The sequence below is a fragment of the Nasonia vitripennis genome, chromosome 3 (assembly GCF_009193385.2).
Source record: "Nasonia vitripennis strain AsymCx chromosome 3, Nvit_psr_1.1, whole genome shotgun sequence".
Lineage (NCBI taxonomy): Eukaryota > Metazoa > Arthropoda > Insecta > Hymenoptera > Pteromalidae > Nasonia > Nasonia vitripennis.
The window spans coordinates 21,019,495-21,045,860 of record NC_045759.1 but is presented as its reverse complement, the minus strand read 5'-3'; the positions used below and the strand labels follow the sequence as shown (position 1 = coordinate 21,045,860).

General features: G+C 38.1%; 7 protein-coding genes across 30 annotated transcripts in view; 2 read left to right on the top strand and 5 right to left on the bottom strand.

Moving 5' to 3' along the window:
* The window catches only part of LOC100116198 (tyrosine-protein phosphatase 10D), a 38,469-nt gene extending 33,714 nt beyond the window's left edge, over positions 1–4,755 (bottom strand). For all 13 annotated transcript variants that reach the window (XM_016983337.3, XM_016983340.3, XM_016983339.3 and 10 more), the window contains exon 1: positions 3,698–4,755. In XM_016983337.3, coding sequence (XP_016838826.1) covers positions 3,698–3,829 — 132 coding nt within the window. In that variant the 5' untranslated portion in view covers positions 3,830–4,755. The remainder of the gene's footprint in view (positions 1–3,697) is intronic.
* A 1,324-nt stretch (positions 4,756–6,079) lies between these two features.
* LOC100116166 (acetyl-coenzyme A transporter 1) lies at positions 6,080–10,012 on the bottom strand. The gene is made up of 9 exons (XM_031927809.2): positions 9,884–10,012; positions 9,292–9,507; positions 8,931–9,223; positions 8,700–8,854; positions 8,129–8,316; positions 7,867–8,051; positions 7,684–7,801; positions 7,390–7,605; positions 6,080–7,307 (listed from the first exon to the last, which is right to left on the bottom strand). Exons 2-9 carry the CDS (start codon positions 9,496–9,498, stop codon positions 7,137–7,139), a joined length of 1,533 nt encoding a protein of 510 aa, XP_031783669.1. The 5' UTR covers positions 9,499–9,507; positions 9,884–10,012; the 3' UTR covers positions 6,080–7,136.
* LOC100113651 (annexin B9) lies at positions 9,502–16,899 on the top strand. Of its 11 annotated transcripts, none has more exons than XM_032597942.1 (7): positions 9,502–9,733; positions 12,770–12,831; positions 13,282–13,663; positions 14,242–14,394; positions 14,614–14,787; positions 14,866–15,047; positions 16,536–16,899. In XM_032597942.1, the coding sequence occupies exons 2-7, from the start codon at positions 12,802–12,804 to the stop codon at positions 16,587–16,589; spliced, it is 975 nt and encodes a 324-aa protein (XP_032453833.1). In that variant the 5' UTR covers positions 9,502–9,733; positions 12,770–12,801; the 3' UTR covers positions 16,590–16,899. The 11 variants fall into 11 exon arrangements, with proteins under 11 accessions (XP_032453833.1, XP_008203392.1, XP_032453831.1 ...); XM_008205170.4 differs by lacking the exon at positions 16,536–16,899 and adding an exon at positions 15,463–16,437; XM_032597940.1 differs by lacking the exons at positions 9,502–9,733; positions 16,536–16,899 and adding exons at positions 11,155–11,442; positions 15,463–16,437.
* Rad51c (RAD51 homolog C) lies at positions 16,509–26,359 on the bottom strand. Its single transcript, NM_001159341.1, is given in 8 exon segments — positions 16,509–16,786; positions 16,928–17,116; positions 17,205–17,336; positions 17,407–17,567; positions 25,599–25,705; positions 25,810–25,937; positions 26,015–26,100; positions 26,183–26,359. Coding segments are annotated over 8 exon segments (945 nt in total). The 5' UTR covers positions 26,286–26,359; the 3' UTR covers positions 16,509–16,747.
* On the bottom strand, positions 17,722–20,281 carry LOC100116135 (asteroid). Its single transcript, XM_031927801.2, has one exon. It carries the CDS (start codon positions 20,069–20,071, stop codon positions 17,783–17,785), a length of 2,289 nt encoding a protein of 762 aa, XP_031783661.1. The 5' UTR covers positions 20,072–20,281; the 3' UTR covers positions 17,722–17,782.
* LOC100680321 (protein asteroid) lies at positions 20,447–23,019 on the bottom strand. The gene has a single exon (XM_003425661.5). The coding sequence runs from the start codon at positions 22,785–22,787 to the stop codon at positions 20,667–20,669; it is 2,121 nt and encodes a 706-aa protein (XP_003425709.1). The 5' UTR covers positions 22,788–23,019; the 3' UTR covers positions 20,447–20,666.
* Positions 23,096–25,808, top strand: LOC103315579 (putative protein MSS51 homolog, mitochondrial). 2 transcript variants are annotated; one of them, XM_008205176.4, is made up of 2 exons: positions 23,096–23,370; positions 23,459–25,808. In XM_008205176.4, the coding sequence occupies exon 2, from the start codon at positions 23,477–23,479 to the stop codon at positions 24,743–24,745; it is 1,269 nt and encodes a 422-aa protein (XP_008203398.1). In that variant the 5' UTR covers positions 23,096–23,370; positions 23,459–23,476; the 3' UTR covers positions 24,746–25,808. The 2 variants fall into 2 exon arrangements, with proteins under 2 accessions (XP_008203398.1, XP_032453827.1); XM_032597936.1 differs by having other exon boundaries at positions 23,124–23,370; positions 23,454–25,808.
* Positions 26,360–26,366: the final 7 nt, after the last annotated feature.

Genomic DNA, 26,366 nt, shown 5'->3' with positions numbered 1-26,366 from the left:
ATACAAGCCACAGCGACCCTCGTTATATTTATCCAGCAACAAACGCGAGAGCCTCGCAAAAGCCGCACGTTTATCTATCGATTATCAACCGACCGAATCTCGCGGTTAGTCGCGCCTCTATATCACCGACCTTATCAATCACAATAACCCAAGAGCCAAAGGCAAGTATTACAGAGTCCTCTATACTCTTTCTCTCTGTGTCCAGCAGCAGCGGCGATCGATCGCCGCACACGGCACACCCGGCTGACTTTCGAAAAAAAAGGCCCGACGAGATTTTTCGGCTCGTACCGCGCGCACATAACGGACCCCGAGCGAGTCTCGCCGACATAATTCAGAGAGGAGAGTCGCGCGTTTCGTGCCGCGGGAAAGCGCAGCCTCGTTTCGCAAGCGAACGCGGCTGTTGACCGCCGGACTCTTCGAGTACGCGTGTACGATTACGCGCGCGCGAACTGTTGATGTTGAGGAGAGAAAACGTATGGGTTGGTGTTGTTCGCGTATGTGGTGGATGCGGATATGCGCGAGAGCAAGCGATTAATTTTTTGCTCGTTATAAATAATGAAAGAGGCCGCGATGCATTTTGGATGAAGAATATCGAAAGTTTTTTCTCGTCGATCCAGCCTATAAAGCTTCGTGTCGAACGGAAGTTGATTTTTGCTTATGGGTTTTTGAGGTCGCCGTTGTTGTTGTTGTTATTGGAGGATTAGAGAACTCTCGGGAGAGAATAAGGTCACTGCTCGCGTTTCGTGTTGATGAAAGCTACCGCGGTTATTGTTTAGTAAGGATATACTCGGAATTAATTGGCTAGTTTGAACTTTATATAGCTTGCTTTGTAAAATTTCATTGTAAAATAGAAGCTATATTGACAGCGCCGAGTAAACTACTCCGTCATTGTAGCTCTAAACTACTTTCTCGAAAATTTCACGTTGTTCAGCACACGGCTCTCTATGCAGTTTTATAAATCTCTCACGTTACTATACGAGTCAGCGAAAAGAACGCTTGTACAGCCTGCGGTATTTTATTGGGTTCCAATTTCGACTCTACAAGAATTTCATCCATATCCGCGACGCCGAAAAAGCATATTAGCAGATCCGAAACAATTCCCTGTCAATTTTCGTACGTTTCGGAGTGGGAATGGCCTGACACCGACGGGAAAAAAGAGAATGCAACGCAGAGTCTATACACGCGCATTCCTGCGCGACTGGAATTACTTTTTGTTAACCGTAATAAGCATTTGTTCGTTAATAGAGGTGTTTTCCCATTATTCGGGCTTTGAAAAACAGAGCTGTGCTACACACAAACACGGCCGTGTGATATCGTATAAACGAGTCTTGGTGTTCTTTTACGCGACGTTCATTTTGCCATTTCGATTTCGAAAGCCCGCACGCGTATAGGATAAAAAATTGGAAAATTATGATTGTCGAGATCGAATAAAATATCGGAAAAAACTAATGCTATCCGCAGTCACTTTTTAACGATGCACTTGCCGTTCTTGGAGATATATGCTCGGGGTTATCGTGCAGAGATTGCGTTATTTGTAATTTGACAAATTGGATTTCTTTTCGTTGCGATAACTTGATGGATCGTGAATTTTTCGTACTGATTCGAACGACGATCTCGTGCGTTGCTTCGTTTTTCTCGAAACGTGCGTGTAATACGTGACTATGATCAAGAGATACGTTATATCAAATCTTATTATCCAACCGCAAACATAACAGATATTATTCAAGAACGCGCGAGGATTGATAACAATGATTTCGCCAACGTTATGAGCCTGGCTATAATAGCAAAATTACTTTTCGCGTAATAAAGTCCATTGGCAAAAAAAAAAAGTAAAGGACGGCGTTCAAACTGGTTGTATTTGACCGACGATCTGCACCTGGAGCACGATTTTCGCTTCGAGATCTCTCGGTGCGAGCTGTGTTTATAAAAGAGAAAGTATTCCACCTCCTTCTCTCTCTATTCTAAAAAAGACATGGCAATCATTCTATTCGTCATCTGATTGGCTGTTCGTTTTACCGCGCAATGTTTAAACTCCTAACCTTAAAAACTGTGCACTGCCTTCATAACAATACATATGCCCCGAGTCTACATATAGTGATGTGCCACCAACGCTAAAACTGGCTTGTTTGGTCTGCTGCTTCGGCAAGCCGCTCATGCGCTATAACTGCGCGAAAGATCATCCTCTTGGCATAATATTATACACCCATACGCGCATAAGCGGTCCCTCGTGCGATTGGGTCCGACCGATGCTGCTGCCTGCTTAGATCTTTTTTTCCATCCTCCCTCTCTCTTTTGCTGCCTATATGTTGCTTTTTCACCTTGTCTAACCGGTTGTTGTCTCTTCCGCGCGCGCTCGCGAGTGTGCCGTGCGTATGTGTGAATAGAGTCGCATTTGTGTGTGTGTGTGTGTGTGCCTATACAATTTTCGGACAAGTCCAAACAGAGTTCGATATTTTGTTCTCTTTCGTCGATCAAACGCACCTACGTAGGCTCGGACATTGTCAGCGAGAGTGTTGTATAGAGCCTCGTGAAACATTCAATTCTAATCAATACACACACGCGTATAGCCAAACGAATTCCCCTGTTCGCGCGCACTCTATCGCGCGCTGTTGTTTAATACTTGATGCTATAGCAGTCGTCGATGTTTGTGACCGGGGAAAGGAGAGGAGCAGACGGCGGCAGATATCGAAAATTAAGGTGTCACGAAATCCGCCGATTACTCATCAATTATTGCTGTAGTATAGTACATGAGAGAGTGTACTATGTGAAATTGTCAGGGAGTCGCTGACCTTTGGACGAGGCTCATCGATTTTCCTTCTTCGGTTTATAGCGAAAAAATTCACACTCTCGATACTATGTATCTTTATGCACGTTTTATCACGAAAGAATGTTCGATCCTCAGCCGCTGCCGCTGCGTCGATTGACGCAAAACCCACACACACACACACACACACACACGCACGCACGAGGGTATACGCAAAATTATTCGATAATCTTGCGTATACCCACTCCCATACCAACTCCCATAGGTGTGTAACGAGCTGTGCTGCAGCTCCTCCGCGTGAAAGTACACGCGCGTGTATACGCGTATAGGTAACTGTACACACAGATTTTTTTCTATCGCGAGTATAGTGTGACTACACCCGCTGCCGCATAAGATGACACCCGTTAGACGCAGCAGGTATAAGTATACACACACGAATCCGAACTCATCGCGCTGTGCGGCGTGTTTTGCACCTGACGCGGCCTCTCTATCGATTACCTTCGCTAAAATTAAACCGCAGAAAGGATGCAGCAGCAGACGAGCCTTTTCCGTCAAGCGCACCGATGCACAAAGGAAGAGAGGACACGACTCTACGTGTATATATATATATATAAGCGAAGAGACGAAGCAGCGAGAGAGAATCGCTCAAAGCCGATAAACAAGCGCGCGATGAATTATTTATCTTCGTCGAAGGCGCTAAATTTCCCGATCGGCGAATTTCGAGGGGGGCTATTTGCATGTTCACGCAGACCGTAAGATTAGCATTTTCTTTTTTTTTTTTTTTTTTTTTCGAATATGACGGAGCGCGCGAGACTTTTTATCGCCGCCGCGCTACTACGAAATCTAAGTACGCAACGCGGACTTACTGTCGCGGTTACGCGCAGGAGATAAGATATTACGTGCGGTCTATCGTGCCAGGGAAAGAGTATTTACCTCGGCCAGCAGGAGCAGCATCAGGAGGAGGAAGCAGCAGCATGCCCTCTCCGGTGGCCTCATCGTCGCTCCTCCCGTCATCCTCTCTCCCTTTCTCAGTGGACTCTCCGTAGCAGCAGCACACATGCACATACACACACACACGCGCGCGCGCGCTCCGTGTCCTCTCCTCTCTTTCACTCCCTGTCCTGTCGGTCCGCGCGACGCCGATCGAACCCTCCGCAGGCTGCTCTCGCGCACTTCACTTGGCTCCTTCCATACCTATCTCGCGCTCTCTATCTCTCTCGCCCCTCCTTCTTGTTCCTGGGACACGCCGTATTCTACGTTTTTTACGCACTCGCCCGTTTATCCTTAATCCTCGGTGCAGCGAGCTGCAGTCGCCGGATGTTCAGGAGAACAAAGGGGAGCGTAGCTCTCGGCGGAGGGCCATCACGAGAGGCTGAGCTGCTGCTGCTCTCGCCGGGCCGTCCGCTGCTGATGCACCTGTCTCATGCTACAGCGCTGCCGACGGTGTTCTCCTACGCTGCTGCAGATGCTGCATCTCGATGGTCTCTGCCTCCCGCACGGAGCTCGAACGCGTGTATGTGGCCTTTGCGGAGGAGCAAGCGGGGCTTCGGAGCCGAGTAGCTACGGCACTGCTCGAATATCTTTCTCTCCACGTCTCTCTTTCAAGGTTCCGTTCGCTCTAGCCGCCTTTCACGCCTCTCCCAACACTCTCCTAATCCCTCGAGTGCGCGTTGCACACTCGCACACTCGCAGAGACTTCTGTTGTTGTGTATATATGCGTTATACGCGTACATACGGGTGGTCGGGGTGTGCGCGTTCTACGGACGCACGCGCGCTCTCCCGGGCAACCCCGATCCGCGGAACGCCTGTATATCCTTCTCTCCGCGCGCGCAGCTTCTTCTCCGAAGAATCGCGAGAGCGAACGACACTGCGGCAGAGCAGCGACCCGTCTCTCTCCGTCCCTCTCTCGCGCTCTCTTGTTTTTTTCCCCGAAAGAAGAAGCAAGTCCGCTCGAGCACAGAGACTCTCGCGCTCGCTGCACTCGCACGACTGCTCGCCGCCGCCGCTGCTCCGTTGCTCTCCTCCGCGCTTGGCTTCTCCCCACCAGTTCGACGCGCCTCCATCGTGTGAGTATATATATATATATATATATATATATATATATATATATATGTGTGTGTGTGTGTGTGTGTGTGCGCGTGTATGTGTATACCGTACGCGGTACGCGCTATACTGCTGGCACCATCTGCCAGCGCCGCCAATTTCTTTCGCTATCTTTCTCGCTCTCTATAGGTTAGGTCCAGGAGCACCTGCGCCGAGCTGCATGATAGCCGCATACGCGGGCACGGAATGGCGAATAATTGCTTTCTGAAGGAGTGTTTTTGTTTTTTTTTTGTCTGTTTGAATAAAAAAAAAAACATTTTTGGAAAAACCACTACACTCCATGAAGTGATTTGCGTTTTATTTACAAGAATTTTTAAACTATAAGAATATAATAAATAAGAAGCGAATAGCCGCTCAGGATTTTTAAAGCGCTCCGCACTGTGTGCAGACGCATAAAAAGAATGAAGAAGGTATATATCTATCGATACTCTGTCGATACTGCGGCATAAACTCGTACTAACACACACGTGTCCAGGCGCACCTGCAGGAAAAGAGAGAGAGAGAATCACGCGTAATGACGATAATCGCCTACTCTGCCAAAGTCAACCTGGCCTCACAATAATAGCGACTCGTTTGTCCGTTGCTCACCTTTACCTCATTCATATACATATCTATATATACACGTGCATGTCTGACGCGGGGCGCGATATAATCTCCGCCTTCTCATCACTCCGCGTTACGTTTCCCCTTTATCGCTGTATTCTTTGTCTTCGGCTATACAGGCGCTTCCTTCTTTTTTTTTCGGCATTTTATTTATTTTTTGTTTTTCATGCTTCTCACGTGCTCGCTCGCTCGCTTTTTTCTTCGTTGCGCAGTCGGGCTCTTTACTGCCTGCGTCTGGAGCAAGAGGATCGCTTATCTCTCGCGGCGTAGGAGAACGCTTTTAAGCTGTTTCTTGCGGTTTGCTTCCTTCTGGAGCTGTAGTTGCGCAATAAAAAAAACGCAATTTTCTATAAATTTTCTTTCCCAAAGTACAAAACGTGCAATTCGTAATAACGAGTCGCTGCTTATGGGTATAATAATGAAAAAAATATACCGTTATGCTGAAAAATTATTTATTCGCCATTCATGTCGATTTTCGAAACACTTGTGTGTCAAACGCATACATGCTGTTTTTCAATCGTTTTAAAAATATTTTACAACTCGAATGTTACATTACAAACTGTCACTATTTAGATTTTCTAGAGATATAGATAATAAAAAAGCTTTATGAGGGCAGTACTTTACACCATATATTTACATGATCATATATTTATGTATATTACTTATAGCGAATTATTAGGTTTCGTGTTGAACTCTCAACTGTATGCTTTATTTAAAAAAAAAACTATAGATGATATAATTTAATGGAATGTGTGAGCACAATTTTTTACTCCAATGACCTTATAACTAATTGAAAAATCACTGAAAATTTTCATCAAGACTGTGAATTTCAGGTATACGAAAATAAAGCATACAGTCTAAATTATGATCTTAATCGTGTTTTGCAGTTTTATTCCTTGCAAAAGTAGAATAAAGAAGACTAGTATTTACAACATTCATTAAAATTCATTTGAATCTGGATAAAAAAAAAACTATTTTGTAACAGTCTTTTTATTGTACATTTGTGAAATTTGTATAATCTTTAATTTAAATAGCTGCTGATCATTTTCTGCCAATTCTCATTTTTATACAAATTCAATCTGTCCTGTTTGCCCATAATTATATTTTTGACAGTAGTATTAATATAACTGTAATAACAATAAAACTCAAAATCAAGCCAACAATTTTAATCATATAAATAAATTCATTATCGTCTAGAAAAATTTTTCAATAAAAAGATTAATCACAGATCTCCGCAAATACAGTGTTCAATTCACCAGAAACTTTCTTTAAATTGTAAATAAGAAAACTTACATTTCTAGGAAAAATTCTCAACAATTCCCTCTACCTACAAAATGTTGGTATGCGTTTTTTTGTTAGACGTATATTATCTAACAACAGAACGATTATTTACAACAGTTCTAATGCAATTAGAAAAAAATCCTTGACAGAGTGAAAGTACTGGATTGGAAGATTTCAAATGTGCCAAAAACCTATCGCACTATTAAAATCGTAGGATACTTGATACAAAATTTTGTGCAACCTCAAACAATCGCGTGTATAAACAAATGTCCACATATTCAATGCACACCATCTCGGATGTATATGTATACAATTTTTCTAGTTCAAGTTTCAACAAATGTGAAACCTTGAGAAAATAATTTTTTCCTAGCGTCACCTGGACAACTCAATGTTTTTGCCGAACTACTTTCCAACTGGACAATGGCATGTGCTGTAAATGTTGTATTTTTCTCCTTCCCCATCTTAGCCACAAATAACCAATGATAACGCAAAGGAAACTTTCGATATAGTACCCATCCAGCCGCATATTGCACACGCCATCAGTTCTCGTACAAGTCTGAAAGAATAGAGTGAACAAAAATTAATGATTTTTGGCTCTACAATATATTGATATATTTTTTGGTGATGCTGAGACATACTTCTTTTTCATCTGCAGTACTACAGTCATTTGTAGGATCATTGCTACATTGCCTAAAAGTTAAAGCATCAACAAAATATAGCGCTGCTGTAGATGGCCAGTTTCCACCGAGATTACACAAAGTATTCAAGAAGGTCATATAAGTTCCACCAACAGCCGGGTCACTAACTCTTGCAAAGAAAGCCATTGACGCGACAAACATACAACTTGTGCAAACCTGCGAAAATAAATTGAACCGTTTAAATGTAATATTGCGCAATAACGTGTTTTTAAATAGCCGTAATTTAATATTTACCTGATGAAGGAGATACAAAACGACTAATAATACAAAGTAGTATGCAGGTACTTCTCCATGTCGTACAAACTGTGGAGTAATCCAGACTAGAAAGGCTGCCACCAATCCAAACATTAATCTAAAAGCAGTATTCAAATAAAAATCAGGGTTATAAATATGCAAAGCTAATTAATAATAAGTTACCTATAGGGCATTGCTTTTAAGTAAATATCCATTGGCTTGGGTCCTGCAGTGTATCTGGATATGAATATTGGCAAGACAATTTGCAGAGGTATCATTGGCACAGCCATGAGAGCAAACTTTTCTTTTGGAATGCCTGCTTCTACCATCTTCAAGCCAGTTACGGCATCGCTTGCTGAGAAGCCAATCTAGAATAAAAAAATATGGAAAATGTTTAGAATTTCAACATAAATTATGTGTTTATTTTTTCAAATTTATTCATTACTTTTGCAGTTAGTAAAATCAGCACCATGAGCTTGATGTTAGGTAATTTTACTGTTCTCCACAGTAGATGGTATGCTGTCGATATATTCATATTTTCACTTTTTGGACTATTATCTGGATTCTCGTGCTTGAATATACCAATGAGTGTGGTCACAACAACAAACACACAGCCCCAGAAATACAAGAATCCTGAAAGAAACAATTTATTGATCATAATACTCTTGGATACCAAATATTGTTTTATAGTATATTACGATACAAGTGGCATAAATAGTTCATTACGGCACGGCGTGTATTAGCACCCAAGCGTAGCGAGGGAGCTAAACGCCGTGCCGTATCGGACTATTTATGCCACGAGTATCGTACGCTATTTTATAGCACTGACTAGCATAAATCCGCTGTCACGCCTATCCGTGGCCTAAACAGTCCATTTTTGCACCGTGCAGTTAGCGCCCGAGCTTAGCGAGGGCGACCAGCACGGTGCAATAATGGAATATTTATGCCACGGATAGGCGTGACATAGATGCGGATTTATGCCACCCAGTGCTATAAATGTTATTAAAAATGCTCACCAGGCAAAGTAACCATTCCCTGCTCCAAGGGCACTGATCTTAAGTATTTATTGCAAAAGTCTGCTGACTCGAAAGCCATAAAAAGTACGTAACCTAGGAAAAATCCAGCTGTTTGTCCAACGCTGTTACAAGTTGAAGCATAACCAACATTACACCTGTAATCAGTATTCAAGTTGTAATAAGTTTCTGAGAGACATTGATGTGGGTACAGATCCTGAATTTAACACACACCTCTTTAACATTGTTAGAGCCCAGCCATCTACAACAATATCTTGCGTTGCAGCAAGAACATTCAATAAGAAGAAGAGGACAGTCAACAGCTCAATGTTCAATTGACTGCCTTCCTCGTTGCCTAACCAACGATCTACATGGCCTGACAAATACAACATGAAAATGCCCATCAGGTATTGAACTGGTAGTAGCCATGTTTTCCTCCTGCCAAACTTGGAAATAAATACTGAATCGACTATTGGAGCCCAGAGTAGCTTCAAGGAAAATGGCCATATTACAAAACTGAATTCAGCCTGCGAAAAAACAAAGTGACACATTTTAATAATATTTCATCATTTGCATCTTCATCATCAACACTTACCTGTTGTTTGTACGACACTCCATGGTTCTGAAGAATCATAGGAATGGCGCTGCAAAGCCCCAGTGGTATTCCCTGCAGCAGGTACAGAAACAGCAGTATGGCAATATTGGTCTCGTCACCCTTGATATCTCCATGCTCTATTAGGAGGCCGTTAGCCTCGCCAGCTTCCTCCATGACATTCCTCTCCCTGTCAGACTTGCGCTTCATCTTGGACCCCTGTTATATACCGCCAAGAGACTTGGTAGTGATACGAGAAAGCAGCTGATAAGGCTAATGCCAAAAAAAACAACAAACAGCTGTGAACTGTTGTGCGGACAGCCAAGAGCCTGCAGTCTCAGTCAGTGTGTGTTATAACCTTGTCAAACGTTTGCGCGTGAAAAGTCGAGTGCAACGAAAAGCAAAGACCAAGTGAGAGCCAGAGAGACATTAGTGCAGGCGCAAGGTAAATATGCGAGTTTATGCTAATGCCACATAGCGATTACGTCATTATCATTCCCTTCCTTTGTATCAGTCAGCTGAGCACACGAAAAAATCACGACGGTGCAACACACATGTAATACACACGCACTGCAGAATATTAGCGTAAAATAACCTCTCGCCGATGAGAGAAGACGACGACGTCAGGTCAACTCGTCTGCTGGCAGCATATGCGAATATTATTTTCTTTCCTCGCTGCACTGCATTCACACCGCGGCCGAGTCGCGCAAGTGACAAGAGCAAAATATAGAGCCGCGGCGGCGCACATGCTGCCACGTTGTTGTCAGTAACTATTGCAGTATATAGTGATCGCCGATCGCGCGCTCACGAGTCCGCACGAGAACGGCCGAAGTCGGCACGATGTCGTGTACCGGCCTGATTCGACTAGATTCGATCCCGACTAGGCGCCGATGAGAGATAAGCTGCTTCTATACGGTGTTTGTGTGTATAGCGGCTACCTAGGTAGGGAGAGAGTCGCGAGATTTCTAAATAGCGCACAGGAGAGCAGGAGCTCGCTGGAGCTGATGCGGAGAGGTGTTTACGTTTGACTATAAGTATGCGAGAGGATGAGCTATTTCGTGGAAAACGCGCGATGACTAAGATTATGCTTTTTTTATGTTTTTTTTTTTTTTTTTTTCAAAATTGCAACATCCAACAGAGCGATGCACATTTTCTGTGAATAAATAATGACTACGGTTACATCGATCCTCTGGTTATAATAACATTGCATCGTTTCCTCAATTGCGCTCAAACAAGGCAAAAGTGAAAGATTGTTGGCAGGTATGGGTACACGTTTCGCTGACAAATTGGATCGTAAAAGTACAATTGTCTGATCGATAATTCCAACAAATCGATGCGCGAGCAGTAGTTCGTCGTCGCGAAAATTATCCATTTTCACGAAGCCCAGCTAGTTTAGTGGGAGAAAATGCTCCGCAAGCTGAAGATTAACTCGCTCACCAAATTCTTGATAAACAGTTAAGAGCAAATATCGTAAACTAAATTAAATTTCGCTTTCATCCAGTGTTGTACAAGTGCCAGCCACATGTGTGTGTGTGTGTGATAATGTACACAAGCTGCAGAGGTTTTTTGCTCCAGCACATGTCTGTCTCATTCAGTTTCCCAGCAAAAACAGGCACAGCATCCGCTAGAATCATCCAACTTTTACAAACTCTAAAAGAAAATCGATAAATTCGAAGCTCGCCGACTCGAGCTTGTTATCGAAAATTTGCCTCTCCGCGAAATAGATTTCGCCGAAGCGCTCGTGTGTTTTATGGTTCGGCATATTCTCAGCGTCGTGTAATCGCCGGCGCTCTCAGCGCTGCTCCGGTCCGATTTTAAATTAGCTTTGTAATAGTCAAGAGAGAAACGCCGGCGGCGGTAGTTTGACCCCCGGAGCCTTGGCACGTTATTTTATTAAGCGTTCGATCGCACGGGACGCCCGGATCGTCGGATAATTTTAATGAATTAATTATATGTGCGCGTTGTGAAAAAAAGCATGAAATCTTTGGAGCATATCGAAGGATAAAGCTATTATTTAGCGCGTAGGAAAAAAAGACCTGCTCCGTCTCTGTTCTAGAGACGCATTACGTAAATCACGAGCTATTTTGTTAGAAACGCGCGTTTGGTTGTTAACGAAAAATACATAGTCGCCGTGTTTCCGTAGCGCCGAGTTTCGTAAGTTACGCAGCTATTATACGGTTTTAGCTCTTTTCGACTATAACAAAGCTGCATATTCTCGTATTATTTGTAAACTTGTGGATCGTAGTAGCCTCGCGTCCGGAGAGATCGGAAACAGCTAGAAATTTTTTCTCTCTAACGCTGTTTCGTTCACTATTGGAATCGAACAAAAAAAAAAAAAAAAAAAAAAAAAAATAGCAGAAAAAGTCGCGTTTTCGGTTGCGCAATGGGGAAATACAGTAGACGTTCTTTTTTTTGCTCTCTTTTAAGATAACGAAATCTTTTATTTGCATGGTGCGACTCGAGATACCAACGAGTTATCGTCGGCGGTAAAATACGATTAATAATTGAACTTTACAACGCGAGATCCCCTATTTAAACATTGAGATATCCACCCGCTCTAAATATATAATCGCTGCTCGAGAATTGATCAACTCATACATATATAGATATACGCACTGCTCCAGAGCGGCGTCTCTCCCTCTTGTTTACGCCTAAAATACACGCTTTTTCCCTTCGACCAACAACGCACACGCACACACCTCTATAGCACCTATTCCGCCGGCATTAATCACGCGGGAAATTACGTTGTCCCTCTCTCTCTCTCTCTTGCTCGTTCTCTATATACTCGTATCCCCCACGCCGAGACATTGCGAGTATCGGTGCGAGTTGCCGGCCGCTGCGCGAGGAGCGAAAGTGGGTGTGACCCGTCATTGAGCCGCGGCCCGTCAGAGCGGTAAGTTTCGCTGCTGCAACTTCTCGTTTTATTGTTGCTCCGATTTTTTAGATAAATTTTGTGCTTGCCTTTTAACGTATACCTTATACATACGCACAACGCGTGTAAACGGATCGTGAGTATATATCATCAAGTTTTCGATCGTCGATAAAGCTGCGTAAAAACAGAAAATAAAAACGGAGTCGCTCCTTTTTCGCCGGCACGAGAGAGAGAGAAAGAGGGGAGTCGCGTTCCATCGTGTGTACGTGCTTAGCCTGACGCGCGCGCGCGCGCGTGTGTGTGTGTGTGTTTGCGCAAAACGTCTGCAAAAGGATCGGCTAGACGAAAGTGCGCCGAGAATTCGCGATAGGATCTCTCTTTTCCATAGTTCTGACCCGCTTATATCCCGGGAATCGATATACGTTTATTACTGCCCTCGGGTAATTGTGTACCTGCGGCATACGTGTGTTTTTATACAGGCTCGCGTGCGTGCATTGGGAGAAGGACGTTCGCCGTATATATACCTATATATACTATACATGCTATACATCTTGCATGTATGGTAGTACACGCGAGTGAATCTTGATGCATTTTCGTTTGTGATTTCAGAGAAGAAGCAGATAAGTCAAAGAAGAGCCAAAATGTCACAACAGCAGTACTTCCCTTTCAAGGTGAGTCTCTACCGCGGCTGCATATAGATACAGTGTGTACGATCGAGAGTGTATAATAGGTGTGTTCTTGGGGTTTAGTCACGCGTCACTGACACACTTTGTCGAATGATTTTTTTTTTCTGACATCGCGTTGTTTAATAACTTGCCACTAAGTGTATTAGTACTATGGCTTTGACGTGCGAGAAAACGAGTCCTTTGTGCTCCTTTTTTCATTTTGGAGCAGAGACGCATGCTCGTCAATTGATCTGTTATTTAAAAAAATCATTTTTGTTCCTAGCATTCTTGGCACCATTAGATCATTATTTTAATTCAAGTGATGACTCGTATGATATATAAATTTGAATGAGTATGGCTATTTTTGTCTGTATGATAATGAGTTGAGTAATAGATTCATTAGAATTTTAAAAATAAACTTTATATGTACTGTATCTAATGATTTTCGTTGTTCAGTGCACTCCTACGGTGTACCCAGCAGACCCCTTCGATGCCAATGCAGATGCTGGAGTGCTCAGGAAGGCCATGAAAGGCTTTGGCACCGATGAGAAGGCCATCATCGATGTTCTCACAAAGCGTGGAATCGTCCAGCGACTAGAAATTGCTGAGGCCTACAAGACCCTGTATGGAAAGGACCTAGTGAGCGACCTGAAGAGCGAACTCACTGGAAAATTGGAGGATGTCATTGTGGCACTTATGACCCCTCTTCCACACTACTATGCCAAAGAACTGCACGATGCCATCTCTGGCCTGGGTACTGATGAGGAGGCACTCGTTGAAATCCTCTGCACTCTGAGCAATTACGGAATCAGGTCCATTGCTGCATTCTATGAGAATTGTATGTACTCATGATTTATTAATAATACTATAAACAGTCATGCCACTATCAATTTTTCATTAATTTAGTTTCATGAACTTGACACACTCATCAAATCATTTAATTTGGGTTTATGGGTTAAGCAATCATTCACGTACTCATTAAGAAAAAAAGATACACTCGAGCGGTATATCGCATTAAATAATATAGAAAGAATTGCGCAAAGGAGCTTGAAGAAAGCGTGAGTCACACGGCATTAATTCGTGTACTTCGCCGGTACTTCCACGTTCGCAGTCTGCTATATACGTCAGAGCAGCACATGCGCGCAAAGCCGGCCGTTGAAAAAAAAATCAAGTCGCCTCCGAGCGAGAGAAAATGTGCGAGATGACTTGACTTCTATATTTATTAGTATACACCAACAGAGAGAAACGCGTGATGTCATCGCTTTTTATGACCCAAGCGCACCTCTGCCTGCGTGCGTGCCCCTATCTCTCTTCGCGCGCCTGCATGTCCTTCCTTTCATTACGAAATTAAATTTACATGCGAACTTCCCGTTCCAGACAGATGACGACATTGATGAGCATTTTATTTTTGTACAGTGTACGGCAAGACCCTGGAGAGCGATGTCAAAGGCGACACCTCCGGTCACTTCAAGAGACTGCTCGTGTCGCTGGTCCAAGCCAACCGAGACGAAAACCAGGGTGTCGATCATGCGCAGGCCGTCGCCGATGCTCAGGCTCTCTATGAAGCCGGTGAGGATTAGAACAGACTTGCACATTAAAGATTTTTTTGTCACGTTTCCTTTTGCTAAAAAATCTTAAAGAACGTAATTAATAATATTATTATAAATTAAAGAGATTATTACATGTGCATAGCACGTAATATGATTCATGCAGCCTTCATAGCGCTGACGTCAGTCTTGTATTTCATGAATGATTGAATGAAATAATAATAATACATTTTTGTCACAGGTGAAAAACAGTGGGGAACCGACGAGTCTCAATTCAATGCCATCCTCGTTACCCGCAGCTATCAACAGCTTAGGCAAACCTTTATTGAATATGAAAAGGTTTCGGGACACGACATTGAGGTGGCCATTAAAAAAGAATTCTCTGGAAGTGTCGAAAAGGGGCTGCTTGGAATTGGTAATGTTTTCTAACTTCATTTATTATTGAAAATAATGGCGTACATGATGAAGTAATTTTTTTTTAATTTGATTTTAGTTAAGTGCGTCAAGTCGAAAATCGGTTTCTTTGCTGAACGACTTTATGCAAGTATGCATGGCATCGGCACCAAAGATCGTACTTTGATCCGCATCATTGTTTCGCGCAGCGAAATCGATCTTGGTGATATTAAGAAAGCATTTGAAGAGCGCTACGGAAAATCTCTCGAAAGTTGGGTTGCTGTAAGTATATTATACTCTGTTAGGATTCTTTTTACTTGTATAACAAGTACAGTGTTTAATTTCAAGTACAAATATTAAGACCACAACACAATTTACAATACTACTGCATTACGTTATATATAGAAACATAATTATTTACATGATCTATTTATTTAATTTATTTGTTTATTTATGAAGAAGAGTGCATGTATATATTGCATGATTATATATTACTCGACAATATCAACGAGAAATATTTGTACTTGAATTTATTATTGTATATACCACTATAATATGCATATCTCTCTTTCCATTGATTAAAACTTGGCATTGAAAAACTTTTAATCTGCACAAAGCACTTTCACATTTTATCTTTTCTGATTATCAATATTATTGATTTTATCAAATCAGCGAGAACATGATTTGTTTGTTTCAGGGAGACACATCCGGAGACTATAAGAGAGCTCTTCTCTCTCTCATTTCTACGTAAATTACGGTTGACGTCATAAAGTCGATATTCTCAAATTTTTGCGTCCATTAAGTTTAAAAGAATCTCCGTCGCGTTTGCTTCATTATTCTACGCTAATACAATGAAAGTCCAATGATTATTTTCTCAGGAAATATGCTTACATTTTCATCGACACACAAGCATATTTGATGCTTATAGTCAATGTGTTCAGATCAATTTTGTACATTTTCTCTATTTTTTCCTTAACTGAAAGTTGATGAAAAATATGCGCCTTTATTGTAGATGGATTTCTCCATTTGTTACACATAAAGTCAATTTGATTAACTAGTGTCATTTAAAGGGACATACAAGAAAACGAAAACAAAAAAAATGATTTGATGCAGTTTACTCATTAAAACAATGCTTACTCTTTAAACAAAACGAGTATTATAAATCTAGATTTATTTTTCTACGCTTGATTTTTTTCCTAAAAAATATATTTGCAAAAAACCCTACAGTTTTCGGCCAATATTCATTATGAATTGACATAAGTTAAACATTTTGTAAAAGATTTCTCAAAGTACAGAAATTTTCATTACTGTAGAGTGAAACCATGAAAGTACCTAAGATAAAAAAGATAGACAATAAGCAACGCCTTTATCAAATATTTCAACGTTACACGCTATAAATACGAATCAAATGAAATAAAAATTGCAATGCTTCGCATAGCATAGCTTACACTGTTGAATTTTGAAAAATCTATTTACATAACCGATTTTTTATTTTTATTTTTACTTGTAATTTCTAAATCTATTTACATCGAATATTTTTGTGTATTATATATTTTACAAAAAAGGAGTGCTCCGTTTTATTTGTTAAGTAAATTTGTTAAATAAACTAAATAAATTACTTGCGTGTTACTGTTTAAGTCTGGCAAATAAATATTTTTAAAGCAAATGGAAAGAGAGTTGTGATATTTACAAAACACCTATAAAAGTTACATATAAAAATAAGTTAAGAAATTTTGTTTTTAATTATAATCATAAAACTTGTATTTTCAGGATGACGTTTCTGGTGATTACAGACGTGCCTTAGTATCACTCATATCTGGATAATTAATTATTGATATGGTGTATACGTATAATTATATGGGACGTCCTATCACATTCGTGTCTTAGATGTTCATAACAAGAGCTTTCAGCTTTTTTGTGTCGTACAAATGCGGAATTGTAATTTTTTTAAATGTAATTTTATCACGCTGGTCAAGTCAATGTTATGTACAGGAAAAGTTCCTTATGCCGTCTTCAGTGATCTGAAAAAATTGAATGAACTTATGTCAAATTAAATTAATATTATATATATATATATATATATTTCTTTATTAAGTTGTATTTTGCAAAAAATATATGTATTTGTTATGGTAAATGGCTTGGTTATACTTTAATGAGCTTACCATAAACGTTACCGATATTTCAGGCATTATTGGGCTTTTTAACAGACAAGTAGCAAATTTATGGTCAGTCAATCTTGTCATTTCCAATTTCACCGAAGCATAATCAGCGACGTACTGACCTCCGGCCGCAGCAAAATAAGACTTTCCATCTTTATCTACTTGCATAACTAATTCATTTGTTATAACTACCTATTAAAATTTAAATTAAGTATTTTAGGGTTCAAGAAACGAGAAGGAAATTTGTTTTTTCTAAACATGAAATAATATGTTCACTTACAGCTAGTTCATTGATTAACGCCAGCTTATGAAGTTTGTGAAGAATATGTGAGTAATAGTAAGGCCGTTTCGTTGGATCGTCAATGCAACAAAGAATAGGCATTGATAAACTATCGACGATAATAAGCCGCACCTATTGAATGAAATAGCTATTTATTTTGAACGCTAATGAGTAAGTGAATTTATTTGTCTATGTAGAGTACCTTTTTTTCGTCTTTATTACTTTTCATTTTGAATTTCAAGCTGTCGATAATTTGTACAAATTCTTCAACAGAATTTGGTGATAAAATTTCAATACATTTCAATACTTCATCTGCATTTAAATTCAGATCCTTGTAACTTTTATTCAAACCTCGCACAATATCTAAAATATTGAGTTTGTATTTTTTAAATTCTATAATTGTCAATTAAAAAATTGCGTAGTAATTGTAAAAAATGAAATGCGGAAAAAATATATTATCATAGTATATATTGAAGCGAAAATTTCAAGGTACATTTGATAAAAAATTTCAAAACGATTTTTATATAAATATTTTTTATTAAATAACATGTAACATGAATGTTACATTTTTATTCCCATTAATAGAAATGAGTATTTAATGCAGCATATCGATTATTTACATCATAGTATGGTACATCATTTTGAAAATCATCATCATCTTCCAATACATTGTCATCTGAATGTAAATCATTTTTCCGCCTGTTTCTATTTTTTTTTCGTCTTCCAGTATTAATCTTGGTCTCTAAAGCTTCAGTGAATATAGAGCGAATAGTTGCCATAATGGAAACGAATAGTTGCAAAAGACTTGGAGAGTTGCGTAAAACAGTACTTATATAAACATCAATGTCATGTCGACTTTTCAAGTTATTATACAAATTGTAAATTAAAGTGCCATTGAAAAGTTCAGCAACATTTGTTTGCTGATATGGGAAACCAAGTAAAGCATTCAAATGAGTACTGTGTCTCAAAGCATTTTGAAAGAGTGAAAATCCATGAACTGAAGATATATGAAACTTTTTTGGATTCATTAAAAGTCTCTCATCCATAATGAAATTTGATAAAAAGAAAGGTATAGCTAGTAAACAATCATCTGGATCCACCCTATTCAAAGCTTCAAATATTGGCATGTTGGGTGCTGGAGAGTAGAGCATGGTATTATTTCTATGTTGGTATAACATTTTTAAATGTTGACCATACTTTCGTTCAAAGTATGATTGCGATCGATGAAACCCAGCTTTTCTATCAATAACATGATAAAGCATCACAAATAATAAAGCATATAAATGACAATTTGTTCTGAATGGTGCATCTGCTTCATTTATCCAATACTTGGCTGTTGCTATATACAGTCTCCACTCTGGAGGAAATTCATTTAATAAATTATCACTGATACCTAGGGTATTATCTAGTATTTGTTTTCTTATGATGAGTGGAAGGGCACGTAGCTGGGACAGAGATGGAAACTTACAAAAAAATATATGATCTTCACACTGTAGCTTATAGGTAGTAATATTGGTGACATTACTTCTTGCAACGTATTCTAAAACATTTGAATTAGTTGTTCCTGCACTTAATAATTTGAAAATGACACGAAGTATTTTTAAACTAATATTAATGCATGTAGGATGAGAAAAATCTTCTACTTGCACTGGGCAAACATAAAGTTGTCGTGTAAGCATATCAATGAAGTATGATGGAAAGTGAGCAGCATTGAATTCTTCTATGAACCATTTTGGAGCTAAACTGTACAAGTGACTTTCATTCTCTGGTTTGACAATTTCTAATTCTTCGGAAGGTGAATCATCTTCACTGCAACTCAAATCGGATTCATCATCCGCTTTTGGTTCCTCTTTTATCTTCAAATTATTAATATCTTGCTGGAATTTATATGGTTTATTTGGCATTCCTCGCATTAAATGATTAATATAATCATTGGAAAATCCCAATGGATAGAGCATTCTTGGGGATGCTATTAAATATCCATTTATAACCATTTCCATAATTTCAAGTATTTGCTTTCGCTTTTTTTGATCTAACTTGCTTAAAACTATGGCTATAGCACTGTCCAAACTTTGTTTCTGTAACCATCTGAAAGTTGCTTCTATTCTTCTCTGCTGCTCATTGTACCTCCTTTTGGATGTCTTTGAAAGACGTAAAGTACTAAAAAAATCTTTAAAAGTACTTCTGTTGATATAATCATTACCTAGAAGCGTTGCAGCTAATGGCATAACAGTTTTATCCATTCCAGGAAAGCGACTTAAAAAATTATCAATTTTGTACACTTTGCAATTTTTCATAAATCCATTCCCATTTGGATTTTTGACTACACCAAAATCTAAAGTATTGAACGGTATATACATGACATCAAATATATAAAAATCAGAGTCAAAACTCAGCACAGGACAATTTAAAATTTTTGCTACCGATGCTATGTCGTCGTCTGCTTCGAACAAAGATTGAGCACATTTGATGCCTTTTTGTTTAACAGTATTTTTGAATACTTCTTTCAAGAGTAAAGGAAATAACTGAGTTCTTGCTTGCTTTTGCGGCGTCATGCCACATGCAGTACGAACTCTGTCTTTTGTTCTTTTATAGATTGTACTCAATTTTTTGTCTTCAGATCCTCCATCAATTATGATCAAGGGTGTTATATTGCACTTTAATAGCTCGTCAAAAAAGTTTGACACACACCAAGCGTACTTGTCATAGTCTCCTCCAAAACAACAATTGCCTTTAGCCTCTCGAGAATACAATTGAGAAGCAACACTATTACCATCAATAACTAAAAATGTGTCGTGTAAACTATAATTTTGGAGGTATATGTCAGAATGTCGAGTAATATATGTCATTAATCCTAGAATACCCATTTTTGATTAAGTACTTAAATCAAACTATAAAATTTGGTTTTAAACTACTATTTCTAGTAATTGTTTGTACTTTTTATCATCACATCGTTTTTTTTTTCACAAAAACTAGTTGTTACGAATGTTAACTTCAATGACTTCAATTCTAATTTGTTTACAATTTACAGATTTCTTTCCATATTACTACTTTTAAGGTTATGTTATGAGCAGAAGTCTTTTGCAATGCTCGTGCACCATGACTGCAGCGCCGCATATATATTATATATCTTATAATGCGCGCGCGGACGTTTGTCTTTTGAAAGATCAGATATTAAAAAATAATGCTAATTTACCTAAACAATATGCATAGATGGGTGATTTGTAAAATAATAACTTAAATTTAGCAAAATAGAATCGTTTATTACTCTCTTTATGTCTTTATAAAAAGTAGGTTGTACAATTTTGCTCTTACAAAATAAACATCAGTAGTATCACTTTTTAGACAGTCTTTTACCTGCAACAATTCATATTTCTGATAACAAGTAAATATAATACTTAACAATGTTTGTAATTATAGTGATATTATAACAAATACTGTTTCATAAATAAAAATTGAAATTTAACTAATAGATGGATTTTTCTGTTTAGCCATGAATTGCATCTTTGTCGACACAGAAACAAATAACTGTAAAACACTTGGTGAATCTTGGAATACTTTGGAAATATGAGAATTATAGCGAGGTTTCTTTTGTTCAATGTCATTAAACAAGTTATAGGCCAATGTGCCACTGAAAAATTCAGCAATATCTACATCTGGATAAAGGTTGCCCAATAATGCATTCAAATTTATACTTTGTTTCAAACAACTTTGAAGTAGGGAAAATGAATGAACAACAGCAATTTTAAATTCTTCTTCTTTTTTTACTTGTTTATGTAATTGAAAATATTTTAGGGCCACTAAGGAATCTTGTTTTGTAACTTTTTCCAGAGCAGTTTTGACTGGCATATCTCTGACAAGATCTTGATTAGTGAACTGTTTATTGTCTACAACTTGATCACTGTTCTTGACATTTACACTTTCAAGACCAAAGTATGATTGATCTTTAATAACTTTTTTGATGACATGATGAATCAATAGCAATACCAAAGTATAAAGATGAGCTGTTGTTGTGAAAACTGCATCAGCCTCATCTAACCAGTATTTGATTGTTGCTATATAAAGCCTCCAGATTGGTGGGAATTCTGTAATCAATTTATCATTAACTCCTAATGTGCCTGTCAAGATTTCTTTTCTCTTTAACATTGGAAAATCTTTTAATTTTTCAAGAGTTGGAATATCAAAAGGAAATTTATACTTGTCACAGTCTAATTCATAAGTTTCTACATTAAGTTTGCTGCCTCTTGTGATATATTTCATGGATTTATAATCAGTTATTCCATTATGTAATAATCTGAAAACACTGCTTATTATTTTCAAACTGACGTTGACACAACTAGGCTGAGAAAAATCTTCCATCTGTTCTGATGCCACAATTAGTCTGCGATTTATCATATCCATAAAGTAAGCAGGAAATCTTGTGGTATGAAATTTTTTTAAGAACCATGATGGTAGTTTTCCATTTATATTTATGTCGCTTCCTGGCTTAAAAATTAAAGAATCTGCAGATGGCAATGTTGCTTTTTCATCTTCACTACAACTTAAATCTGTTTCATCATCTTTGACTTTTTCTGATTTATCTCTGAAATCTTTAACTTCTTCAAATGTATATTGTTCAGTTGAAATATTTTGCATGAGAGTATCGATTTCTTGCTGTGAATACCCCAAAGGTTCAAGCATTTCTGATGAAGGATTTAAAAAACCATTAACAATCACTTCAATTACTTCTATTACTGACTTTCGTTTCTCTGGGTCTAACTCATTTACGACTGATGTTATAGCATTATCTAATGAGCGGGTTTGCATCCATCTGAACAATGCTTCTATTCGGGAGTGATTTTTCTTGAAAAAATTCTTTTTTTTTAATTTCCTTGAAATTTTTAAAGTTGAAAAGAAATCGTTAAAAAGAGAAGAACTCAAGTAATCATTTCCTAAAAGAGCTGCAGCCAAAGGTAATACATTTTTATCCATTCTATAAAAACTTTGCAAAAAATATTCAGTTTTGAATATTTGACATTTTTTAACAAAGCCAACTCCTTCTGAATTTGGAAAAATTCCAGGTTTAAAGGTGTTTAGTGGGATATACATAACATCATAAATAAAAAAGTCAGAGTCAAAGCTTAAAACAGGACAATTCAAAATTTTTGCTACAGATGCAATGTGGTCATCAGCTTCAAAAGTAGACTGCACAGATTTGATATTTTTTTTTCTGGCAATGTATTTGAAGGTATCTTTCGTTAGCACAGGCAAAATTGGTAACTGATTTGCAGGTGTTGAAGCCGATGCATTCAGAATTCTATTTTGAGAACGCTTAATAATGGTATCTAATTTTTTATCTTCCATTGCCCCATCGTATATAATCAGTGGAGTAATTTTGCACTCTAATAGTTCATCAAAAAATTCATTAACATAATAAGCGTATTCTCCATAATCACCACCAAAGCAACAATTGCAATTGTTATTTCTGTAAAGCTGAGACATGAGGCAGTTTCCATCAATTACCAAATTGGTATCATGTAAATCATGGTGTCGTAGGAACTTGTTTTGATTAGTGATGTATGACATTAATCCTTGTATACCCATTATGCTGTTTACTCCTTTATAAATTTCGATACCGTTTTTAGTTTTAAATGCATAAAACTGTAATTTTGACTTCTTCTGAAACTATACTTATTTACAGCGTGCCACAATATTTCAATCTCGTTATACAATAATGTCAAACATTGACTTTTGACTGAGCTAGTCTTACATTTTTGAGAAATAACATCATCCTGTTCTTCACCGACTTTTGTTTCTAATCCGCAAAAACAGCTGTGCGCGTGCGCGCCTATCAGGATCACAATATATTCTCGCGCATGCCCCCCGCGCTTTTCTCTACTAAGCCGCGCAAACGCGGAAATCGCGAATTCCGTCTTTTTTTTGCAACGAAATTCGCTATTCATGCACCTACGAATCCAACTGGTGCACAACGTTTTTCACCGCTGGCTTGCTCTTCATCGCTGCAAATCGTATGATTTTTTAATGAGAGGACAAAGCCTTTTACGAATGTGTCTTGAAGATTCAATGCCGAATGAGCTGGAAAGTTGAAACCGTTTGCGAATCTTGTGTAAAATGACGGGAGAATTTTATAACCTCATTCAATATTCATAAATTTCCTGCTTGTTTGGTAAGTAGTTATGAATAAAAATCATGTTCGATAAGCGCTTGTTTTGGGTAAAATGATTAATAGTCATCTTGTTTCTTGATAAGTGCAGCTTTGACTTCGTCGCAAAATGACCGACGACCTACACAATTTCTTTTTCTACGCCAACACTTGTCACGTTTGCAAGTCCAGCGGAAACGAATCACCTATCAGAAAATGCAGCAACTGCAAGATGATTTCGTACTGCAGCAAAGAACACCAAAAGCAGCACTGGCTTCAACACAAAAATATATGCCGCGTCTTGGCAGAAATGCTCGACGAACATGACAAATCGAATCTGTTGGAAGGTTTGCGAAATGTCAGTATGGAAGAGTGGGTCAAAGCAAAGATGAATCTGATGCTGATGGCAAGCTTGAAGCTCAAACGAAAGCTGCTGCCCTATGAAGAGGAGATGTTCAAGTTTCCCAAAGCTTGCGTTGTCTGCCATGAAGTAAATTCAAAATCAATGACCGATTGCCAAATGTGCCCTTGCGCGAGCTTCTGCGCAGAGCATCAGAATGATCCGGGCCATGCTAAAATTTGTGATATGCTGAATCTATGCTATGATTTGGATATTGCGTCCACTGTTTTCATAAGGAATCCACCAAGAAATGTTGTACCTTATCACACGGAGATGGCTTACTTGCCAACTTCCATAAATGGCTTTATCGATTTATATGTCAATGAAGACAAGTCAGCCCTTGTATCCAGTGATATACAGAAGCCTCATATATCAGAGTATCTCACGAGATCTTTGACTTTGCTCCATGCAATGGAGAGATTAGAGTATACAACTGGTTCTGAAATGACTCTACATATTATAGGAGCAAATATGATTGAAGTTGATGGGATAGAATTGTGGGAAACACTGTTGCATTGGCTACCATCTTTGACCAAACTAAATTTAGTTTTAGTCGGTCCAGAACTTGATAGCAATAATGAGAAGACAGAGTGTAACATTTGTGATTGTTGCGTCGAGAAGGGAATGAAACTCTACCTCGAAACACATGGCATTTTGTACAAGGATTATGTTAATAGTAATAGTTTCGTTAAACCTGATATTATAGTAGGATATAATTTAGGAATCCATGAATGTGAGAATATTGATTCAGACATGGATTCATGGTCCCAATCTATACGAATTTTGCCTGAACAAAAATGTCCATTTGTCTTGACATCATATACATCTGAAGAGGCTGAAAAAGAACACAAAAGGCTGTGCGATATTTTGCAGAGAAAAGTGACTTGGTTATGCTGTGAAAAAAATCCCTTTTCTAGCTTGAGGCCTCATAGAGATTATGAAACTGAAGGTGTTTATTATCAAAATCAGTACATAATTATCTATAGAGACCTGGACTGATCAATTAAAAAATTCGTGTTTTGAATGTGATTTCTGTGTGATATCCAGTTTTCTCTCTTGAATGTAACCAAGTCTTGAAATATTCAAGCATTCAAGCAATGATCCATATTGAAGTATTATTGATAATTACTAATGGGTTGCAGTACTATTAAATAGTTATTTGGTTTTATTATAACATTTATTAAAAGACCACGCACTTGCTCGTCTATAGGCAACACACAAGTCAATATATAAATAAGAATATGATATATTTAATAATTGTCTAGCATATTTTTCAGTATTCATATGAATATACACCATCCAAGTTGTAAGATAGAAGCTCATAGTTTTTACACCATGTTTCAATCATAGATTGAACACCAAGTCTATTTACAGTTTTTTAATAGTTGTTGTAATAAAAGTAAAAAAACAACAAAAATATTGTTATAACTAGAATCTTGCAGCTCAAGTCTTGTTAAATAATTTTTATATGAATTTTACAGTATTTAAATAGTAATTATCAATAGTTTATCTTCAGAGTTATAGAAACTAAAATTATCAATAGTTTAGTCGTGAAAAATTTTGTAAACAAGGTCATACATTTATCAGGTTTAGTTGTCCTTTTCGAAAAATGTATTTTTAGTTAAAATCGTTTATTTGTTAAAAAAAGACAATTATTTCCACTTAAAATAGCTTGCAAGAGACAAATTAATGCATGACCTTGTAATTTTTTAAATAGTCTTTTAATAAACATGCAATTTGTAATTTAGACATATATATCATGCATATTATATCTGCCAATACCGTACAAAAAAATTAATAATTCCGTCAAGTACAAAATCAATTTAGCTATAATTTTATAAAGTAGTCTTACCTTTAAACCTTGAAGCGCAAGTTCCACTTCTCGTATCTATGTAAATAGCTCTTCCATCTAAACCGCCGTAACATTTGTTCAATTGCACTGAAATGCAAAGTTGCATGCTGGAAAGTATTTTTGTTGAATCAAGATTTAATGTATAAGAATTCATTGAAATAAATGTAAAAGCATTGATTGTTAATTAATGCACTGCCATGTTTAAAATTACCAGATTTGTGTTTTTCCTGAAAATGGAACACCACTCAATTCTGTTATTACCCTACACTGAATTCCACCTCCGAGTGCAGCCTCCAATTCAGAGCAGCACAGAGATATATGCTCTTGCTGAGTTTCCCTCTTGTTAATAAATTGATATTATATATATATATTATCATACAATAAATAATTGATTAATAAGTTAGAAAAAGATTTACCTGCCAAATATCCAATCCCAGTTCTTGAGACGGTTGCAATTGTTTTTCTATGTCCGATCTGCTTAAATTAAAATTTTTTAATTGTTCTGAAAAAATATAATTTGTTTAAAACTTATACAGTTTGAATAATGACGCAAGGTATAAAAGTTCAGAAGGAATATTGAGTACTTGAATTCAGATTTGCAAGTTCCTCAACATAGAAGAATCCTTTTTCGTGCAATTTACTGATTATTGTGCTTGGCAAATTTAGAGTAACGATAGGCCTAAGCATTATTACGCAAAATGAATGCTTGCTAAATAATAGTTTTGGATTTTCGAAAGAGAACGTTTAAATGCCTAAACAAGAACGAAC